This window comes from Pelophylax lessonae, assembly GCF_965119305.1.
Source record: "Pelophylax lessonae genome assembly, chromosome: 7".
In the NCBI taxonomy this organism is placed as follows: Eukaryota; Metazoa; Chordata; class Amphibia; order Anura; family Ranidae; genus Pelophylax; species Pelophylax lessonae.
Window position 1 is genome coordinate 186,990,664 of NC_138774.1, and position 15,117 is coordinate 187,005,780.

Here is a 15,117-nt window from a genome sequence, read left to right on the forward strand (position 1 = left end):
GATAGGGAAGACGAACCGACGGACTCAGTGTCGACTTTGGAACATTTATCGTCCAACCGAACTCCTGCAGAGTTTGCATCGTGACAGACAGGTCCTTCTCCAGACCCTGACTGGTCGCAGACCGAATCAGAATGTCGTCCAGATACCCCAGGACAGAAATGCCCTGGGCCCTCAATAATGCCAGAACCGGTGCAAGCACCTTGGTGAAGACCCGCGGAGCCGAGGCGAGCCCAAAGGGCAACGCCACGAACTGGTAGTGATCCTCCGCAATGGCAAATCGAAGGTATCTCTGATGACCCTCGAATATGGGGATGTGAAGATACGCATCCTTCAAATCGATGGAGGCCATGAATTCCCCCGGAACCAGGGCAGCCACCACCGAGCGCAGGGATTCCATGCGGAACTTGCGAACCCGCACAGAGCGGTTCAGAGCTTTCAAGTCCAGAATTGGACGAACCTTGCCCTCCTTTCTGGGCACGGTGAACAGATTGGAATAAAACCCCCGAAATCTGTCCCGATGAGGCACCGGAACCACCACTCCCTGAGCCCTCAGGTCCCGCACCGCCAGGTGCAGATCCCGCAGGCGCTCTGGAGACAGTTGTAGATTTGAGGGAAAAAATCTGCTCTCTGGCCGAGAGAGAAACTCGATCTTGTAACCAGATCGAACGATTTCCAGAACCCATCTGTCCCGCACACGGGCCAACCAGGGCTGAAGAAAACCGAGCAAGCGTCCCCCCACCCCAAAACTGGGTGAGGGCGCCCCTTCAGGCCGAACTGTTATGGGCCGCAGGTCCGGATTGGCCGGACTTCTGTTTCCCAGACCAGGGTTTCTTCTGAGAGCCCTGGCCTTTGAACGGTTTGCCCTTGTAGTGCGGCCGAAAGGCACGAAAGGACCCCTGAGGGGGCCGAAAATTCGCATGCTTCTTCCCAGAAGCCCCCTTAGCCTTGGGGAAATGGGGCAAGAGAGTGCTCTTACCCCCGGTGATCCCCTTAATCAACACATCCAGGGACTCCCCAAAAAGGCGAGACCCATCATAAGGCAGATTGGCTAAGGTTTTACGTGAAGATTGGTCCACCGACCAACATTTCAACCAAACCAGGCGGCGAGACAACACCGCCACGCTGTGCACACGTGCAGCCAACGGAATCAGGTCCAGGTCCGCATCACACAGATACATGACACCCTGGTGGATCTGATCCACCATGTCCAGGGTCGCCGCCGAGGCCGAATCGGCCACTAGGACGCGCCTAAGCATCTGCGTCCAACTTGCGATCGCCTGGGCCGCCATGAGAGAAGCAAATAGAGCCTTAAGCATAGAACCCGTAACAGAATAAGTATGACGGGCAAGAGACTCCAGTCTCCTATCCGTGGCATCACGGAAAACAGGGGATCCCTCTGCAGGAATCGCAGTGGCTTTGTTCAAAACCGCAATTGCATGATCCACTGGTGGAGGCACACACCACCGTTCATCAGTGGCAGGGGAGAAAGGATAACGCAGCTTGAATTTACTTGGTACCGCAAAAGGTTTGCGCAGATCGCGCCATTGATCCTTTACAGCGCGCTGAAAATCAGCATTGCAGGGAAAAACCTGCGGCGTCCTGCGTTTTCTCTGCGTCCCATAAGCCGCCAAGGCAGCGGGGGGACACACTTCGTCCTGCAAACGTAGCGTCTGCTTAATGGAAGCAATCAACTCATCCATGATTGCAAGCTCTTCAGGCGAGCCAGGGGGAGAATTATCAACCCCCTCAACCTCAGCCTCTACCTCAGACCCCACTAGATCAAGAGAGGAGCGGGACCCCGATAGGGGGGTCCCTGCCAGAACAGCCCCATCACCTTCACCCTCAGAATCGGAGGACAGAGTAACTCTGGGCCGTTTAGTAGATTGAGCAGCCACCAGCATTTGCACCTGGGCAGCAAGGCCAGCCACAATAGTGGCTAAATCCCCCCCTGGGGGGGAAACAGCGGTCCCCTGGCTTTCCACCAATACTGTGGGAAACTTGCCCTCCTGAGAATCCATTGCCCCTGTACGCCAGACAACCAAGGGTTAACTGCCCCCTTTCAGCAAGCGCGGTAAGCGCAGCCCACCGCACACACTCAGGCACAATGAGACCCCCACAGGGAATATACAGACTGAATACAGGCAATGGACAACAGGAATAGAAGGATAAAACCTGAGGAGACCCCGCTGCTGCTGCTGCCTCGACCGGTGTTCCAGGAAAAAGGAAGTGATGCTGCCAGGGCGCTCTATGTAAGCCTATGGAGGCTACAAGAAAATGGCCGCCGTGCATGTAAACCATGCGGCCGGAGCGGGCGCCGGTAAAATGGCGTCGTTTGGCGCCGAAACCGCCGCTCCACAGTGCATAAAAACACACACAATTTCATCCCATTATATGGATACATGTTAGATCGCCGCAGCGATCGCTGTATATGCCCCAACATGCCATTAAAAACATGCCCCACAGCACACAGCTTCCCACACTGCCCAGCCTGACACACACAGTGTCATACAGCTCCCCCCCCCCCCCTTGCAGCCCACAGCATGCAGCCGAGAGATAGGGAGACAAGCAGTGTGATTTAAAGGCAGGTTACACAGTCCCAGACTGAGACCCCCCCCAGACAGACAGGTCCCCACATAGACACACTTACCTCATATGGCGTGGGGAACCCGCACAGGCGAACAAGCCGCTGCACATGAGGCAGGGAGAGTCGCAATTCAAGACGCACACAATGGCGGTTAAGAAACCGCACAGCGTCCGGTGAGGTAGCCACCTCACCAAACATCCCTGCACCGAACAGGGATGGGTCGTTCACCGTGCCAGGAGCGTTACCTGGCTGAACGCTCGATGGCAGACTGGGAAGCCACTGACCCACGACCTGCGATCAGGGGGATCAGCCCGAGACCCAGTCCGCATGATCCTCTTCGTCCGAAGAACTAACTAATGCTGACAAAAAACAACAGCTAAGTAAAGGTAGAGAAAAAACTCAAATAAAATATTAAAAAGAAGAAAGAGTCTGGGACAAAAAGTCCCAGCACAGAGAGAGCCAGCCACTCCTGACAAGCTAGACATTAAAACTGAGATATGGTTGCAGGAAGTAGGAGGGTATTGACTGAGGGGACCACCCCTTGAGGGTGGGATATGTTAAAGCTTTATTGTTAACATATTCTGTTGCCTAGCTACTCCTTCAGAGCAAAGTCTAATACCCCCATATGTGACGAATATGAAGAGGCGGCGACTGTCGGAGGACGTAAGAGAAATTAGATTTTTTTGGGGGGGAATTTCATATAAAAAAATGTTAAAAATATTGTTATTTTTTCAAAATAAACGCTCTTTTTTTGTTTTTAGCGCAAAAAGTAAAAAGCGTACAGGTGATCAAATACCACCAAAAGAAAGCTCTGTTTGTGGGAAAAAAAGGACGTAAATTTTGTTTGGGTACAGCGTCGCACGACCGCGCAAATGTCAGTTAAAGTCGCACAGCGCCGAATCGCAAAAAGTGGCCTGCACGTAAGACCGCAAAATCCTCCGGTGGTAAAGTGGTTAACATCATTCAGCACGACCAGTTTGGTGGTGGATCAGCGATGGTCTGGGGAACGCGCATATCCATGGAGAGATGCACAGACCTCTACAGGCTAGATGATGGCACCCTGACTGCCATTAGTAATTAGGATTAAATCCTTGGACCTATTGGCAGACCCTATGCTGGTGCAGTGTTCCTTTCATTTTTTTTGAGCAGTGTGTGTATATCTATCTATCTATCTATCTATCTATCTATCTATCTATCTATCTATCTATCTATCTATCTATCTATCTATCTATCTATCTATCTATCTATCTATCTATCTATCTATCTATCTATCTATCTATCTATCTATCTATCTATCTATCTATCTATCTATCTATCTATCTATCTATCTATCTATCTATCTATCTATCTATCTATCTATCTATCTATCTATCTATCTATCTATCTATCTATCTATCTATCTATCTATCTATCTATCTATCTATCTATCTATCTATCTATCTATCTTTTGATCAAGTTATTCAGGCACATCAACCTTCCATCAGTATTTGCTTTTAAAATTTGAATTCTGTTCTGATGGCAACGAAACCCGTGTCTTTTTATCTCCAACTATGCTTTCCCCTGGGGGTTATAGGAGAACTGGATGCCCCAGGCATTCTATTGACTGTTCAATTCGCCTGTAAGTAATATGCCAATGATGATCATGTATTTTCACAGTACCTGATAAACCAGTCAACTGACTTGTGAAATGCTTTGAGAATCTACCTTGTCCCCATCAATGCAATCAGCATAAAATGCCACAGTGATACCTTATTGATACATGTAAAGCTCTGAGTGCCGGTTCACACTTGTGCGGCTGCGGAGATCGCATGTAATTCGGAGCGCACTGCTCCTTCATTACATGCGATCTCATGTGCGGTGCGACTTGCGGTGCAATATGCAGTCAAACTGGGTGTGTTGTTAACATTTAATTGACACCCCCTGCGTATCGCATATGGCAGTGTGAACTGCCAGATGTGCGGATGCGATGCGGGAACACGCTGCATATTCGCAGCGTTCCCGCATCGCACAAGTGTGAACCGAGCCTGATGGGTGGGGCAACTAGAGTCATGTGTGAAAAAGTTGTATTATATGAAATGGACCATCAAGTCTTTTCAATGTAGCCAAAGAAAGTATTTTTTTGTTTTAAGCTAATTTTTAAAGTACAGTATTGTGTAAAAGTTTTAGGCAGGTGTGAATAAATGCTGTAAAGTGAGAATGCTTTAAAAAAATGTATATCTTAATTGCTTTTTTTTTATTAATTTACAAAATACAAGGTTAGTAAACAGAAGAAAAATCTAAATCAAAATTTGGTGTCACAACCCTTTGGTTTCAAACCAGCATCAGTTCTTAGGTTGGCCATACATTATACAATTTTCTCACAATTTTATTAAAATTTACCTTCCAACTATGTAGTACATGCCTACCTAATTGGATACAAGTGAAAGTGTTGTTTAGCTTTGACCTATTATGCGGTTTATGGTAAATCTAGCAGAAAATTGTACAAGAAAATTGAACATGTATGGCCAGCCTAAAGGCCCGTACACACGTAGCGATTGTCGGCCGTAAATATTCGGCCAACGTCCGATCGGCCGATTGTCGGCTTGTTAGTATGATGCTTCCGACAACCGACTGCGACTTTTCGGCCGAACAAAATCTGGTGTGCAGGCTTTAAAATTTTTGTTGGCCAACACCAGAACGGCCGATTGTTCCTCAGTCAGTACAGAATTCGGCTGACAAACAGGAGATGAGCAAGACTGGGCATGCTCAGAGAAGAAAAAACACACGGAAAGTTAACCATCACATGACATCACTTCTGCAGTCGGCTGTTGTTGGCCGACAAAATTCGTGTGCAGTCTTTAGCACTTTTCAACCGACAGGACAGCACCGGACAAAAGACGGCCGATCGTTCGGCCGACAATCGCTACATGTGTATGGGGCTTTAGCCCCGGTTCACATTTGTGCGAGTGCCGGGTTCGCATGTAATATCGGAGCGCACTGCTCCGACATTACATGCGATCAGCTGTGCGGAGCGAGTTTAGCCATACAGTTTGTATGGCTAAATTCGCATCGCACCCAGAGTAAACACGCACAGGAGGCATTTTTGCAGCCGCATCAGGATCGGATCGCACAGCGGTTCACACTTGCGAACTGCACGATCGCACTGCGATATGCGATCAAACTGGGGGTGTCGTTAAGATTACATTGACACCCCCAGCGTATAGCATATGGCAGTGTGAACTGCCGGGGGTGCGTGTGCGATGCGGGAACAGGCTGCGAATTCGCAGCCTTCCCGCATCGCATAAATGTGAACCGAGCCTTACACATGCACAAATGTCAGGTATTTTGTAGGATTAGAGACAGGTGGACTGTATGATTAACCAATTATACCAAGGTGCTAATAATCAATTTCATATGTAGATTGAAACACAGTCATTAACAGAAACAGATCTAGGAGTCTTCAAACTGAGTGAGGAACAGCCAAACTCTGCTACTACGGTGAGGTTGTGGAAGACCGTTTCATGTCACAGGTCATACACCATGGCAAGACTAAGCACAGCTACAAGACACAAGGTAGTTTTATTTCATGTGTTTCATGTACTCCATCTACAATATATTAGGGTACAGATGAAAACAAGTTGTTTATTTTTTTATAAACACGCATGATTTATTATTTGAGATCGAAATTCAACACATTCACATGCAGAAGAAAATGATCTATTAGCAGTCAATGAAACTATATGCACTTGAACAATGTTTCTGGTGTAGGTGTTGTTTTAGTGAGTTCCCCACACAATGCCACCACTTCAACTCCCATACCTCCAACCTTGCTCTCATTTCTGATACCCTGACCTCCTAATGTCACCACCCATGACCTCTAATCCACATTTCCACCAGTTGTACTGGCAGTCATGCCCCCAAACACCAAATGGAGAGGCCAAAGAGTGTGAGATGCCAGAACCATTTTAAGCTGTGTTGAGGTTAGCTGGCTTAGGAATGACAGAGGGCTGGGGACCTGCAGGAGCCAGAAAAAAACAGCCCTCTAAATCTGCCTTGAAGCACTGCAAAGAGTTTAGTTAAATAGACCTTTTTCATTTTTTTTCTTATTTCAAGCTGTCTGCAACTTCCCCACCTGAGCTTCATGCTGTATGAATGGATTTGTGTACACTCAAAACCATTCACCCTACTCTGATGAGCACACTGGTGAATCACCATTGCCTTTACTTGACATGCTCATATGCTAATAATTGTCTTTGTTTACCTTCAAGCCCATTCATTCATACACTATCAAAGGGGTTGTCAGTAATCAACTTTATTCATTTCAATTTTGAATCACCAGGTTTTGAATCAAGTACTCATTTGACAGCCGAGTACTACAAATGAATTTGTTCACAAGCACAAATCCATATGTAAGGTTGAATTTACACGGTCGTAATAAAACACATTGACAAACAGTTTATGTCTTATGAATCTGAACACCACTGAACTATATTAGCCATCCACACAGGTGCATAAACCTGTACTAAGTTTAGATCCATAACATAAAATCCAAAAACCTGCATCTGAGGTCATACGTATACACATATGCCAGATGCAGGTATTGAATTAAAAAAGAAAAACACAACAATTTTATACAAGTGTTTACTAATCATTATGCTGGAACTTTTGTGATAGAAAAAAAAACCATACCATGATCAGTAAAATTTTTATGTCCATGTGAATGTAGGCTTAACCAGTTCTGGACCGGGCCTTTTTCTTACACTTGTTTTTGCTATAAAATTACTTAGAACCCCTAAACATTATATCATTTTTTTTAGCAGAGACCCTAGAGAATAAAATGGGCATTGTTGCAATATTTTTTATTACACCGTATTTGCACCGTGGTCTTACAAACGCAATTTTTTGGGAAAAAAAATCACTTTTTTGAATTAAAAAATAAAAAAACAGTAAAGTTAGCCCAATTTTTTCCTATAATGTGAAAAATAATGTTACACCGAGTAAATACCCAACATGTCATGCTTCAAAATTGCGCACACTCGAAGAATGGTGACAGACATTGGTACTTTAAACTCCCTACAGGCGACACTTTTTCTACAGGCTACCAGTTTGACGTTTTTTTCCTATTGATTTTATCTTGTAAACATCCCTTGTAATAGAAATAAGCATGACAGAACCTCTTTAATGTGAGATCATCTTAAAAAAAAAAAAGGGCTCTTTAAATCGGTTGCTAGTTTAAATCTCTTGAAATCGGTCCTGTAAGGCCATAGAGTCGAGTGAGGGCCATCTTGCCCTCACTCGACTTCCTGCCTGAGGGGACAGCAGACCATAACGTTGTTTTCCCTGCTACCGGCGGGTCCAGTAACCGGGGAAAACGACTGAGAAGCGGCCGGGGGGGGGGGGCATGTCTCCGGCCACCCATAAGGGTGGTCCTGTGGCAAATCCACCGCTGGGACCACCCTCATGTTAAAGCGGACTGCCCGCAGTTTAAAAAAATACCGGGGTTATGGCAGTGAACATCAAAGTACTGACGTAAAACTGCAAAGGGGTGGTCCGGTTAAGCTGGCCATAGAGGAGTACATTTTCTTGTTGACACAGCTCCTCCATCCACACATTCGAATTGGATGGAGGAATCCCCTGGTCTTTGTATTCTTATAGTGTATGTATTCTTAAAGCGGTGAGACTTCTCCACTGTCACAATACACTGATCAGAGCATTGCCTTTAGTGCTGATTGAGTGGAAATTTTCCAAAAGGGTAGTTGAACAGAGGTAGATTGGTATATTGACTTCTGTTCAACCACAAAGCCCACATACATTGATCAGAATTTAGCCAGTTCCTGCTGAACTGAGCAAATTTCAATTCATGTATAGATGGCTTAAATATTACAAAAATAATGTAAACAGTAACACTTAAAGTGGCTTTTAAGCCACAGAGTGTCATTTCTACAGTCCCCTCTATTACGTTAACGGATGTGCCCAGTGTATGTGGTTTTGTAAAAATCAGCCGTTCTATACAGTTTTTCTTTCACATGACCAGCCTCCTATCCCCTCTCCCAGTCTGACGCTACAGCGAGAGGGGTCGAGAAAGCGCCAGCTGGGAGGAGGAGAGAGGCGGCCGGCCATATGAGCGCCAAGCGGCACTCCGAAATACAGTATAGAACAGCTTATTTTTTACAGAACCACATACACTGGGCAAATCAGTTAATGTAATAGAGGGATTGTAGTAACGTCACTCAGAAATGATAGCAGCAGTCGGAGCACAAAGTCACGTAATCTGACCACAATGTCAGGGTTTATCAGCCATAATCAACTGTGGTCAGTTTACAGTGGGGAGGGCAGAAACAGACAGGATCACCCAGGTATTTCAGGTGATACAAGGGGCAAAATTACACAGCAAAAGCACTGTGCTGTATAACATGCTTTAAAAGGAACAGGATCCATATATTTTTTTTTTTTTTCAGGGTTACAAACAATTGTGTCTATTTTATGTATTACTGTTGTATTTGTTATTTGAGGTATTTTATGCAATCTAGTCTGAATAGCAACCTCAAACATTTAAGAGACACGAACACCAGCATGTGCCCAGAATTAAAGGGCAAAACTTTATTTGCGTCACATATTTTTCTCTATGTGTAAAGTGCTTCGTACTACAAAATACCCCAATAAATAAGCAAAAGAAAAAAACGAAGGAAAAAAAAATAAATTTCCAATTAAATCATTTTTGTGTGCCATTTGTTGTTACACATGAAAAAAAAAATATAACTAGTATTATATACCTTTATCTAGGTTGTTGTAGTACAACACACTTTCTTCATCCCTCCAGGTCATGCACACACCATGCCAGAGACCTAAATGCCTTAATTTTAAGTGGTTTTAAACTGTAAACATTTTTTACCTTAACCACTTGCCGACCGCCGCACGACTATCTACGTCGGCGGTCAGCCCCTCACAGGCAAACTAACGTAGGGCTACGTTGCTTGCTTGTGAGGGTCTAGGGAGCGAGCGCGCGCCCCCGCTCCCGCGTGGTCACGGACCCCCCCGCGCGTGTGACCAGCGGACCTGATGCCCGCCGGCCACTCGGCGATCGGCGGGGGAGAGGGAGAATGTCAGGCAGCTTGTGTAAACAAGCTGCCTGTCATTCTCCTCGCTGTAAAGACACTGATCACATGGATCTACTATGTAGATCCGTTGATCAGTGTCCTTACAGCTCAAGCCACAGCCAATCACAGTAGAAAGCACGCCCCTAGGGACACACACAGCCCCTCCCTCCCAAATAAAGTTAACCCCTTCACTACCAGTGTATTTTTACAGTAACAGTGCATATATATATAGCACTGATTACTGTAGAAATGTCACTGGTAACCCCAAAAGTGTCAAAAATGTCAGTCAAGGGTCCGATCTGTCCGCCGCAATGTCGCAGTACCGCAAAAAAAATCGCAGATCGCCGCCATTACGCGTTAAAAAAAAAACAACAAAAATGACAAAAATCTTTCCCTTTGTTAGTAAACGCGATAACTTTTGCGCAAACCAATCAAAATACGCTTTTTGCGATTTTTTTTTTACCAAACATAGGTAGCATAAAATAAATTGGCCGAAAATGTTAAAAAATTTTAATTTTTACATTTTTTTGGGGGGGAATTTCATATAAAAAAATGTGAAAAATATTGCTATTTTTGCAAAATTGACGCTCTTTTTTTGTTTATAGCGCGTGATCAAAAAATCGCACAGGTGATCAAATACCACCAAAAGAAAGCTCTGTTTGTGGGAAAAAAAGGACGCCAAATTCGTTTAGGTACAGCGTCGCACGACCGCGCAATTGTCCGTTAAAGTCACGCAGTGCCGAATCGCAAAATACCCCCTGGTCGGAATGGGGGTAAAATCTTCCGGGGCTTAAGTGGTTAATGCATTTCCTGCATTAAGGTAATAAGCAGTTTAGTTAGTAGTATCGCCCCCTCAACTCCCCCCCTTCAGTACAGTGCCCATCTGTAGCAGCTCTCTCTCCCTTCTCCCCGCTTTCACAGGCTTGGCTATCAGTCAAATCTTGTGATGAGGGACTGGGAGGCAGAGCTAAGCTTCGCTATTGGTGTCTATGGACGTAGAGAGCAAGCCTCAGATGTGCCCCCCCCCCCGTAGCAAGTGGCTTGCTATAGGGGGCACACAAAGAAGAGGAGGATCCAGGTGTTGCGGCGGTGGATTTGAGCATAGGAGATTCTGGGCCGGTCTGTGCAATTCCATTGTACTGAGCAGGGTAAGTATTAATTATGCTTGTTGTTAAAAAAAAAAAAAAAATGGCTGTACAATTACTTTAAGGTCTGCTTCATGCAAAATCCTTAAGCACCATTAATGTAATATTTACTTACATTTCACAGCATTTAGTACCCTGCTGTCCAAAGGCTTCCTGCTGGGGTCACTGGTGGAAGAGCGGATCCCGGTGCCGCAGCTGTTAGCGAGGGTGTTCCTGAAACAGCAGCCAGTGATGCATTAGAAAGACCCACACATAATTAACAGTAACATATGCATACTAATCAGCAGAAGATATATTTATTGATGCAAAAGCTGAACTTGGATACACAGGGCAGTAAAGCTTTACAGAGGTTGTTACTGGCATACTACAGCCCTGAGAGATAGCATTTCCAAGCAGAGTTGTCTGTTGACCTGGTCAGCCTCTTTTACACTTCTATTGGCTGAGGCAGAGTTTGAGATGTCATCAGCACGCCTCTCCGCCAATCACAGTAAACTTTGTATTCATTCAAAGAATACAAAGTTTCCTCTAAATAGTGAGGCGGTGCTCAGCCTGACTCAACTTTTTTTCTCCCAGGAGCAGGAAAGGAAATATACTGTATGCAGACATTTATTTTATTTTTTTTCTATAGAGCACACATCTGCTGAAATTCTCAGTAAATAGCTGGACCAAGATTTTACCTTAATTCAGAAAATGCATTAAAGTAAAAAAAAAAAAAAATATTCTGTCTTCAGAACCACTTTAAATTAAACTTATAGATCAGCTTTTGGCTACATTCACATAGCTTAAAAAATGTTACTGATCTTATTATGCTGTTTTTTTTTCCTATCACAAAAGTTCCTGCGTAATTATTAGTAAATACTTGCGTAAAACTGTCCTTTTTTACCCCAGTACCTGCATCCGGCATATGTGCATACACATGTCATAAAACGCAGAATTTTGGATTTTGTGTTACGGATCTGAAAGCAACTCATGTTTACGCGCCAATAGGAATGTCTCCGTTGAAAACAATGCAGCTGCATTCAGATCTGCAAATAAAAAAAATCCATGTAAATGAGGCCTCAAGGTACTGACTTGGAACAAGAATGCTGATCAGAAGCTGACTTCATTTTGATTTTCAAGTTGCAAGCTTGTTCCGTGTCAGTGATTAAAAAATTTGACATCAGAGGCAGACAAATAATTTGTATTCTAAAACATGTGGTCAACAAGGGCTGCAAGTCTGTTTTTCTTAACAGTTTAAAAGAGTTCCTGAAAATAGGACCCCAGCCAAAACAGAGTGATTAAAATGTGGAAGGGTTAGAACCTGACTGGTTTCTATTGCTGTCTTTATCCTTCAATGGAGAGATTCCCCATCATTTCCTGAGCCATTGATATCTTATTACACCCCGACACACAAGATTACTCACTCTGACATCCAGCCCTGCAATTTCCACAATAGGGGACCAGGCAGAAATTTTCCACAATTTGTTATGTTACAGCCTTATTTCAAAATGGATTAAATTAATTATTTTCCTCAAAATTCTACAAACAATACCCCATAATGACAATGTGAAGTTTGTTTGAAATGTTTGCCAATTTATTTTAAAAAAATTCCTGTACATAAGTATTCACAGCCTTTGCTCAATACTTAGTTGAAGCACCTTTTGCACTAATTACAGCCTCAAGTCTTTTTAAATATGATGCTACAAGCTTGGCACACCTATTTTTGGGTAGTTTCTCCCATTCTTCTTTGCAAGAGCTCTCAAGTTCCATCGGGTTGGATGGAGAGCATCGGTGCACAGCCATTTTCACATCTCTCCACAGATGTTCAATTGGGTTCAAGTTTGGGCTCTGTCTGGGCCACTTAAGGACATTCACAGAGTTGTCCCGTAGCCACTCCTTTGTTATCTTCGCTGTGTGCTTAGGGTCCTTCTCCTGTTGGAAGATGAACCTTCGTCCCAGTCTGGGGGCCAGAATGCTCTGGAGCAGGTTTTCATCAAGGATGTCTCTGTACATTGCTGCATTCATATTTCCCTCGATCCTGACTAGTCTCCCAGTTCCTGCTGCTGAAAAACCTCCCCACAGTATGATACTGCCACCACCACGCTTCACTGTAGCAATGGTATTGGCCAGGTGATGAGCGGTCCCCAGACATGACACTTGGCATTCAGGCCAAAGAGTTTAATCTTTGTTTCATCAGACCAGAGAAATTTTGTTCCTCGTGGCTGAGAGTCCTTCAGGTGCCTTTTTGAAAACTCCAGGTGGGCTGTCATGTGCTTTTTACGAAGGAGTGGCTTCCATCTGTCCACTCTACCATACAGGCCTGATTGGTGGAGTGCTGTAGAGATGGTTGTTGTTCTGGAAGGTTCTCCTCTCTCCATAGAAAAACACTGGAGCTCTGTTAGTGTGACCATTGGGTTTTTGTTCATCCCCCCCCCCCCCCGGCTAAGGCCCTTCTCCCCGTCACGCAGTTTGGCTGGGCGGCCTGCTCTAGAAAGAGTTCTAGTGGTTCCAAACTTCTTCCATTTACAGATGATGGAGGCCACTGTGCTCATTGGGACAATGCTGCAGAAATACTTTCTGTACCCTTCCCAGATCTGTGCCTTGATACAAACCGGTCTCAGAGGGCTACAGACAATTCCTTGGACTTCATGGCTTGGTTTGTGCTCTGACATGATGTGTGCCTTTCCAAATCATGTCCAATAAACTGAATTTACCACACAGGTGGACTCCAATCAAGTTGTAGAAACATCCCAAGGATGATTAGTGGAAACAGGATGCAAATTAGTTTAATTTTGAGTGTCATACCAAAGGCTGTGAATACTTCTATACATGTGATTTTTTGTTTTTTTATATTTTATACAATTGCAAAGATTTCAAACAAAATCCTTTCATATTGTCAATACGGGGTATTGTTTGTAGAATTTTGAGGAAAATAATGAATTTTATCAATTTTGGAATATGGCTGAAATATAACAAAATATGGAAAAAGTGTAGCGTTGTGAATACTTTCCGGATACACTAAGTATTCCTTAAAATCCAATAAACCATTAACAGATGTCACCAACTTAACAGAAGTTGAAAATGATTTTTATGATGCAGTCAGTAATTGCTGAAAAGAAAGGGCATATCTTGGGACAAATCAATATATATTTTTTTCAAAAATAACCTTACAGGCAGCAGAATAAAGAAACAGACTTATAAGTGGCAAACGGACCTACCGATCAAAAAATGTGGCAAGGAGTCGTCTTAAAAGGACCTTATGCTTCACTCCAGCACAGAGGTGACAGTTCATAAGCTGTCCACGGGTGATGTATACCCCTGACCCTGCAGAAGAACATGAAAAAAGGATAAATATATTCACTCCCAGCAAGAGACCTAAAATTAGATGTCATGGAGATTCTTGCTATTATGCAACCTAAAAAGGTCCAGTTTTTATAAAAAGTCAGCTTCAGTTAAACTTAAAATTGTTGGTATCTTCTCTTGGGAATACTCATAACTGTAACGCTGAGAAGATGTAACCACTGTGTTCCATAGTTCCAGCCCCACCCACACAATGGATCAAGAGAAAAACAACGTCTTAGATTTTTAGCTTTTGAAAAACAGTGCGGACCATTTTTTAGGGGTTCAAGAATATAGGTGTTAAATACAAAATCAAACGAATCTGAGCCAAATTACAAATACTTTGAGCTGACATTTATACCTTATGAGATTTTTAATTGCACCCTTCTCACACCCAAAAAAACAATATTAGATATGGAGCGAGAGCTTGATGTAAACTCAGTTCCAAAACAAAATCAAATCTTCACCTGGAACTCAAAAAACCCTAACCCTATACCTAAACCTGCAACTAACCCCTTCACTTAGCCCTGAAATTCAACCTAACCTCTACAATTAATGAACACGTCAACCCATCCTTAAAAGCTAATCCCGAGCCTCCAACAGTCCCCTAAAACCTGACAGAGAACCTCCAATCCAATCCTAGAACCTCCAATTCACCCCTAAACCTACCTATGACCTCCAACTAACATCTACACCTCATCACAAACTCCAAGTTAGGGGCCAGTTTCCAAAAGCTTTTGTTCAGTTCAAATAGGTTTTACATTCCAATACAAGTCTATATGAATGCAAAACCCACCTAAAGCATGTCAGAAGAAAGGCTACTGTAGCAAATGCATCTGTTAAATAATTCTAAGAAGCTTCTGAATGCCACTGACACAAGCCCAATGCCTGTCGACACAAGACCTAACTCATGTGCATTAACCCAACACCTAACCAGAACAACCAACTAATCCCTGGACCTAACCCAGAATCTGCAGCAATTCACAGCTCCTAA

The 15,117-nt window shown here is 44.0% G+C and overlaps 2 protein-coding genes across 5 annotated transcripts in view; one reads left to right on the forward strand and one right to left on the reverse strand.

The window, feature by feature from the left end:
* The window catches only part of SEC16A (SEC16 homolog A, endoplasmic reticulum export factor), a 440,683-nt gene extending 426,324 nt beyond the window's left edge, over positions 1-14,359 (forward strand). Inside the window, exon 25 of the mRNA XM_082262809.1 lies at positions 14,350-14,359. Within this exon, the coding sequence (XP_082118935.1) occupies positions 14,350-14,351 (2 nt within the window). The 3' untranslated portion in view covers positions 14,352-14,359. The remainder of the gene's footprint in view (positions 1-14,349) is intronic.
* The window catches only part of NACC2 (NACC family member 2), a 260,461-nt gene that overhangs the window by 13,049 nt on the left and 232,295 nt on the right, over positions 1-15,117 (reverse strand). For all 4 annotated transcript variants that reach the window (XM_082262813.1, XM_082262812.1, XM_082262811.1 and 1 more), the window contains 2 exons: positions 14,003-14,108; positions 10,921-11,018 (listed from right to left, as the gene is read on the reverse strand). In XM_082262813.1, the coding sequence (XP_082118939.1) occupies positions 10,921-11,018; positions 14,003-14,108 (204 nt within the window). The remainder of the gene's footprint in view (positions 1-10,920; positions 11,019-14,002; positions 14,109-15,117) is intronic.